Consider the following 8,557-nt stretch of genomic DNA (forward strand, 5'->3'; position numbering starts at 1 on the left):
GCATGATGTGGCATGACACTCTTGTTGACTCTCCATTGGAGAATTAAGGTAAGGGTACGAACCAAATTAACCAATTTTTGGCACCCTCTCAAAATAGACTAAATGAGTTGTTATTCCCAAGGAACTAACAATGAGATTTAAAGAAGGGGGTTGAATGTAAATCTCAAAACTTTTCAAGTTTTGAGCAGTTTCAAAAGCTAAGTGTATGAGGAACAGATGTGTGTAAATTGCTTTGAGCAGGTGCAGAAAGATGTATATTCAAGACACAAATGTAAAGAACACAAAGGCTTTAAAAACTTTTCTGGTGGATTTGTTGTTCCACCAGAGATGTGTATTTCAGAAAATTCGTGATACAAAGAATTGTTCACAGCTGCTTCCTAGTACAAACTAGATGATTTTCTCTCTATGTTTTTCTAAACAGCTCTGGAAAATTCACATCTAATTACTAGCTGCAACTTGGTTTATATATCACCAAGTTTACAAGTGAAGACAAAGATAAAATACAATTATAAAATAGTTCTTCACATGTTTCTTCTTCATTTCTCTATCCAATGCAATCTAAGATAATCTGTGAATCTTTGACTACTTCCTTGTTTGCACCAGAATGGAAATGCTGTTTTTTCTTGATTCCTCCAAGAGGCTGCCACATTCCAATTGTCTCTGTCAACCCATGTGCCTCTGTCAGCTTATGAATTGTCACTATCAACTGCTATGGAACTGAACATCCGTTGAAGCTTTCATCCGTTGATGGCTTTATCCGTTGATGCTCTAGTGACATCCGTTGATGCTTTAACAGTTGAAGCTTTATCCGTTGATGCACTCATCTGTTGATGCTTTAGAGACATCCGTTGAAGCTTTGTTTCTCATGCGTTGAAGGCCTTTAATCTATCAGTTGATACTACTTCATTTATACAAAATTACAAGGCATGAAATATTTACAATTAGCCCTCCTATTTGCATATCCACTAGTAGTCAACATGACTTATAATTTCCCACAACTTCTAAGAATAATAACTTAAATACAGAGACTGAAATGTGCTACAATACTAAACTTATTTCTAAGTAAAGCTACTCCATCAACGGATAGCCAAAGTGGTATTATCCGTTGAGGCTACAAACACTAGATTTCTACTTAAGTGTTTTGTTTAACTTATCGTCAAACTAATACATATATTCCTAACATGAGTTACATCTCTGCTAAAGACATGTACCCTTTTATCTAACTTCTTTTCATACTTGTATGAATATATTGGCAATTTGACTGCAAGGGTTGGCTCATTTGTTTAAATAGGGGATAATTATCCTCTTGGTCACAAGTTCGAATCCCACGGGAGGAGAATTTATGATTATGCCTCCTGAACAGAACTTGTCGCTTAAGTGTGATTTATCTTGATTCACGTGATTTGCAGGCTATTACATGAGTCCGGGGAATTTATCCAGTGCACACCCGAAGGGTAGCGGCTGCGAATTTTCTACGATTAAAAATATATATTGGCAATTTTGAGTGCTAAACATTAAAACATATTTTTGTAAAAAATATGTCAGAAGTACTAGTGAAGAAAAAGAAATAATTAATCAGAGCAATTCTAATCCAACACTATATCAAATAAGAATTAGTGCAAAATCAACTCCAATCTAATACTATAATAATGTAAAAATTTCACCAGATGAATAGTGTGACACCACCAAATTAGCGTCCAAAATATATTTGGTGTAATTTTTACATCAATTTGGCTTAATAAATAATTCATGTTATACCCTTATTTTTGTTAAAAAAAATAATATTATTCCCATCATATTCTAGTTATATCCTATTATATTCAAACAAGATATTTATTTCAAACGTATATCATATTTCTATTTAGATATTTAATATAAAGTATAGTATAAATAAGTCGGAGTTGGTTGTGCGAATGATATAACGTTGACACTGAAATAGTAAAAAAATTAAACCATTTTAATGTTATGAATGTTATGGGTTGTAGATGGCCTTAATATTTTGATTATTTGATAATATTAGCATTTTTTATTGTCACCCTAATTAGAAATATTCTAACCATAACTACTCGTATAATAGGATCACCGTTGGATTTGCTATAACAGTATTTTTTTCGTTTCAAAATATAAGTATCTTTGAATTTTTACGCATAATTTAAGATATATAAAAGTCTTAATTCCGTATATCTTTTTCAATATTTTATTTCTTGAACTAAAATTTAATAGGGTGAACGACCGAAATGGACACTGCATAACAAAAGCTGCCCGAAATGCCACTTAGCGGGAAGAGATGCCCGAATTGCCCACTTGATGCGCTATAGGTGACACCGTATCAAGGTGTTATGTTGTTGCTAGAAGCGTCTTTAGATGTGACGGCGATCCTACAAGTGCATATCTCGTGTTTCGTCAATAGCTGATGCGCTTACAACTCATACGCCGCAGGAAACTACGTGTCTCTTTTGATACACCTAGCCTACTGCTATGCATTTGATTACACAAGAATACAAGATAGATACAGGGATAGATACATGATGGGTTTTCTCAGTGCGAGTGACAATGATTATTAGTTAATATATTATTTTATGGTCTTCTTCTACTCGGAGCCACAATAAATATACCTACACACATTGATTATAAATATATAGTATATACTACAAATCTGCAGTAGGGAGAGATGACGTGATTGCGAAAAATGTTGGTTATGGTGTATTAGAGATACGCGACGGATAGAAACGTGTGTAGTGGGTATTAAAGTCGTTGTTTCCGAGAATGGTTAAATCAGGCATCCCACCAAATAAAAGTGGTTATTTAAATGGCCAAAATACCTCTTTTTAGATGTCCTTTTGCCCAAAATACCCATTCTGAAAAAAGTTGTTCAAAATACCCACCAGATACTCCACTGATACTCGAGTATTAGGATGATACATTATTTTCAATAGAGCATCAGGATGATACTCCTTCGTCAGTAGAGTATCATGGCTGATACTCCTCTGCCAATGAAGTATCAGTCCTGGTACTCTTTTTCCAGTGGGGTATCACTTTTAAATATATTTTAGAAATATTTAAAAGATAAATAAAAGTAAAATTTTAAATTTTTTGATGATACTCCACTGACAAGGGAGTATCTCACATGTTACTCCACTGGCAAAGGAGTATATGGGTCGATACTCCACTGACAAATGAGTATCATCCTGATACTCCTATGTCAGTGGAGTATCAAGCTGATACTCCACTGAAAATGGAGTATCTGGTGGGCATTTTGGGCAGTTTAAAATTCTGGTGGGTATTTTGGGCGATTATTATTTAAAAATGGTTATTTAGGTCTTTCACCCAATTTAATATGTATATCTTTATTACAAAAATAAATTTTAAAAAATAATTTGTGAATTTATCTTTTTTATTCATGTTAATATGCATAAAAAATAAAAAAAACTCGTATTTTGAAAGAAGAGAATATTAAACTTGCTTAACCACGGGTCCCAGGTCGGCACAGACAACTGACAGCTACTTGACTCTAAAATATTAAACTTGCTACAGTCATCAAACCATTTACTTGGCTACAACTCACCCACGTGGCCCTGTCTTACTCGTCTACAGCTATATCACCCAACCACATTTCAGATATAGATTCATAATGTATCACTTGTACAAATGTACAGTACTAATACAATCATTTGAGAAAATCAAACCAAATAAACAATCATTTGAGAAAATCATACCCCTCGGCCCTCGCCTTGAAAATGGCAGATGTAGCCGGCGCCAAGAAATTTCCGATGAGAGCAAAGCCATGCGATACATGTAAACTGAATGCAGCGTTGCTCTTCTGTTACACGGACTCCACTTACATGTGCGTGGACTGTGACTCAAAATTTCATGGTAATAATAGTTACGAGCGTGTGTGGATGTGCGAGGTGTGCGAACACGCACCTTCTAGTGTCATGTGTAAGGCAGACGCTGCTGCGCTTTGTGTCATGTGTGACTGGGACATTCATTCGGTGAACCCGCTCGCTCGCAGGCACGAGCGGGTCGCGGTGACTCCATTTTATCACTCAGCAGTTTCGGTCGTGAAGTCGACCGCAACTGCAATACTAGAAGTTGCGGTTACGCCTGAATCCAAATCGAATTTTATCAGGTACAAAAATTGTAACAAAAGTTTGTGCTACGGGCATGAGGAGACTAAGTTGTCAGCGGATATACAAGCTGATTTGAAATCTATTGAATTTTTATTTTCGGATCCGGATAATTTACTCGAGTTCGATTATCCTGTTCCGAATGATCTGGTTCCTCTGTATGGACATCATAATGCTGGCACTGATAGTGTTGTTCCGGTACAGATTAATGCCCAGCGGCCACTACAATCATCCTCGATGATGGGATCTGTTGACAATCATTTTGAGATTGATTTTACAACTTCGAATATAAGTTCATTCAACAGCAGCTACGCAGCTCCATCTATGAGCCAAAATGTAATGAATCTCTACTCTATCTTACATATTTATGTCGACTGCTTAATCTGTATACATACTTGTCTAAATATTATTGCATTTCTAAATTTGTTTCAAAAGAGGTGAGATATGAGGTTGATTGATTTCAAATGTTTCTCAAAATTTTAAAGAGTTAAGGAGAGGGGGATTGATATGTATTTTTGTTTTCGAGTTTGTTGATGAAATAGTCCTCGATGCCATGTTAAATTATCAACTCTCTCGGGCTCCTTAAACCTTTCACGGTTAATAGGAGGACTTATTCGGTAGCTAGTATGCTTAATAAGTTGGAGATTATACAATTTTCAGATTTCATCGGAGGTTGGAATTGTACCAGACGGAAATTCAATGTCAGATACATCATATCCATTTGCATTGCCAACGAACAACAATATTAACACAAATCCTGGGAAAGGTCAAGTGTGTGTTGCAATGGATAGAGAAGCTAGAGTAACGAGGTACCGAGAGAAGAGGAAAAACAGGAAATTCGAGAAGACTGTACGATACGCTTCTCGCAAGGCGTACGCCGAGACAAGACCCCGAATCAAAGGCCGCTTTGTCAAGCGGACAGAAAACACTGAGGATGTTGAAGGGTGGTTCACTTCAGTTCCGGCTACCACAAATTTCATTGGGAAATCTGGCTTTGGGGTAGTTCCATCATTTTTTACGAAAAGATGAAAATGTTTTGTTTAGATAATCATACACTGACTAGAATAAACACTAAACAGTAACACTTGTGATGTTTGTACTGGTATTTTTTGAACGGACACTTTGATTTGTAAGACATTTGCAGTTTCCCTTGACGAAAGGCTGGGCAAATGTTATTTTTGCGGCTTCACGTTATAAAAGTCCAATTTCCTTTTTACTGAGGTGCTTGACTGTAACAATGTAATGTTTTGTTGAGTTCTATATAGACTTGATTCAAAATTTAAGATATGAAACAGAAGCTCGTACCATTAATTTCCAAAAATTAGCAGCTCAAATAGTTTGTGGACACAGGCTGAAACTTTCATTTCTTCTGATTACGACCTGATGGATGCGCCAGCATGAGCTAATCAAACCATCTGACTTTTTGGAATATTAATTTTAAACAAAAGTTAATTCAATCGAATCCTAAGTCATTGAACTCCAATATAATCTAACTTAAATCTCATACGAAACCTGAAATTGGTAAGTAATGAACTAAAACAATCGATCCAACTAGTAGGGCAAATAACATATACACATTACACATATAATAAAATACGATAATCTATACGAAATAATACTTTCAATTAACTTCTTTGTCTTATTCTTATTCGATACATACGATACACCTACCACATAAATAACTATAATTTGAAATCCATAATCCATGCCACGACCACTACAATCCAGTAATAACGATCCTACATTTTCATAAAACTGTAACTACAATCCGGTGACTACGGTCGTAATTTCTTATTCGATATTTTCACTTATCATGACATAAATCAAAAATCCAAAATTATCTTATAGACACCACACATATACATCAAAACATATGCTATAACACATAATACTTTCAAATATATCATCACCTAACCCAAATTTTGATAATCAAATACACACACATAACACATAATTTTGAAAACACTAGCAAGATCGATCGAAAATTTACCTGAAAATCTGAATTTATCTTTTTAACCATCTGAATGACGTTTTATTGAAAAATACGAAATACGAAAGTCGTAAAGAACGAAAAGACCTTTCTGAAAAGTCCATAATTATCGAATTCAGAATTATGATGAATTAATTACGAATTTTACAAGACTGCTGATTTTAATGAATAAAACCCTATAGAAAGACGAATATAGTGTATTTATAATGTTACAAAATCCTGTTTCTTAACCTACAAGTTATCTATATTAAAATCTGATCCAAATTTTAGGCTCATTAGTTTAAACCAATTTTAATTCTTAATTATAATCAAACTTTAATCCTTTTATTCAATTATTCTTTTAATATTTTTATTCAAAAAATAACGGGATATTACATATTACCCACCTTGAGAATAATTTGGTTCCTAAATTCACAAAAATTCTAGAGTTCTTGACACATCAGCCCGCGATCTCATAGGTCAAAAATAAAATATGGTCCACAGGAACATAGCTTAGGAAATGTACTAGTCTCATTCCCAATACACTTTGAAGGAAAACCTGCTCTTGATACCAACTATCACACCTTGCACTTTCACACTATTAACTCTAAACCAACACTTATACAAAATTCAATTTACTAATCGAAATTATATTACAAAGGTGATTATTATAAAAGCGCAGCTAACGGAATTCCAAAAGCCAATCTACTATAATCCCAAGTTCCTCGACCTTTAATGCTATCCAACTTGAATTTTAGACAAAATCTGAAAATTGAAAGGATGAGCTGCGAATCCTAGCAAGCAACTATCGTCCAACGGCTCAAAATAATAATATTATCTTTTTCGAAAACACAATTTAGAAATGTAGCACAAAGAATAGATCACATAAAATCACACATATATTCGATAACAAGTTGAAAAAAGATACACACGATATAATTTATAAAATTATCAAAACGAAGAACAAGAGACATTTTATAATTCATATAATCAAAATTCTTATTCTTATTCAATAATACTTATAATCAAATTCTTATTTGAAAATCCTACAGTTCTAAATTACCGTCGCACTATGCCAGCGACACGACTCTATATTTCACTGATTCGATATTTGATGGTTCAGTGGGGGCTAATTTACGCTCTCGTTAAGAAAAAATCATCAAGGCATCTATGTGTTCCGAAACATGTATAAACTAGTTCTATATGTCACACTATTTAGTGACCGGATTCTATGATTCGATGAAAAATCTAAAACTGAGAGATTCTGAAAATAATTCTTATCTTATTAATCACATATCGATATCTTAATCACGATAACAAAACCAAATAGCTATGAACATGTAATTAAACATAACAGAAGATGTTACACGATAAATACGGTACAACGAAGGGTTACTTACTAATCAAGTAAGAACATGTAAGCAGCTAATATATATGTTACCCAATAATACAAAGTAACGAAAAGTCACTTACCTATCACGCAAACAGATAATTCACATCATAACACATATTCAATCAATAGTATCTCATCAATAACTGTTAGTCCCAAAGTATCGTAGATGGGGGTTGAATACGATACCTATAATTGTTTTCAATTCGTTTTATGTGCTTCGTTAAATTACGGAATGAAAAACAAGCACAAAAAAATTCGAGGAATAATATTATTTTATTAATATAAACCTTGAGGTTGCTACACTCTAATCAATAATGATTAGCTACAACAAATTCAGCAGCATAACAATATATTTACAAGTTTAATAAATATGGCCTTCAATGGAGTTTCGTAATAATACAGTTGGTTGCTGAGAAGATGAATGAATCATTAAATTCACTTCTGCTTCTATTTGTGTAGACTTTTAAATCTTTGGACACGTGGCTCTCTATGAGCCAAGTTTTCAGAATTGCTTCTCTTCTCCTACTAGTCGACAATACAAAGCCCTTCTTTTCTCCTAGTCGAAAATATAATCTGTATTAATCGATAGCTTGTTATTTCCTACAAATCGACATTATATTTCTACTAATCGACAGTTGACTGCTCGATTAGTATAAATGAATATCATTTGTTCAATTTGTAGGTTTAAGGAAATCGATAATATGTTGTCGATTTGTGAATTATGTAAATCGACAACACATTGTCGATTTGTAACACTTTAGAATCACTTGTCGATTAGTAGCTTTTGGGCTCTGAATATTTGGGCTTTGGAGATGACTTGACTTCGACTGAAATATCTTTGGGCCCTGGAAATTACTATCCATATAAACTTGCGTTCGAATAATTTTAACCCTTGAATATTTCTTTTGATCTTTAATCTCTTCAAACCACTTCCTTTTTTCAACTGAATTTTTCTGATTAAAACTTAAAGAACCATTTCTTGATTTGCTGACGTTTATTGCAATGGCCTGGTTTACAAACGACTAATATTGAACTGATCCTTTTTGTTCATGTTTATTACTCAGTTGA

General features: G+C 33.9%; 1 protein-coding gene across 1 annotated transcript; it reads left to right on the top strand.

Annotated features, from left to right (window-relative positions):
* Positions 1-3,651: 3,651 nt before the first annotated feature.
* Positions 3,652-5,386, top strand: LOC141721163 (zinc finger protein CONSTANS-LIKE 3-like). The gene is made up of 2 exons (XM_074523927.1): positions 3,652-4,463; positions 4,788-5,386. The coding sequence occupies exons 1-2, from the start codon at positions 3,738-3,740 to the stop codon at positions 5,154-5,156; spliced, it is 1,095 nt and encodes a 364-aa protein (XP_074380028.1). The 5' UTR covers positions 3,652-3,737; the 3' UTR covers positions 5,157-5,386.
* Positions 5,387-8,557: the final 3,171 nt, after the last annotated feature.

Source organism: Apium graveolens, chromosome 4 (assembly GCF_009905375.1).
Source record: "Apium graveolens cultivar Ventura chromosome 4, ASM990537v1, whole genome shotgun sequence".
Classification (NCBI taxonomy): domain Eukaryota; kingdom Viridiplantae; phylum Streptophyta; class Magnoliopsida; order Apiales; family Apiaceae; genus Apium; species Apium graveolens.

What these genes read in the sequence shown, in the direction of transcription:
- LOC141721163 (XM_074523927.1), top strand. Translation starts at nt 3,738, where the DNA reads ATGGCAGATGTAGCCGGCGCCAAGAAATTTCCGATGAGAGCAAAGCCA. An exon ending in CTCCATCTATGAGCCAAAAT is followed by an intron (nt 4,464 to 4,787) that starts GTAATGAATCTC and finishes TACAATTTTCAG; the next exon opens with ATTTCATCGGAGGTTGGAAT.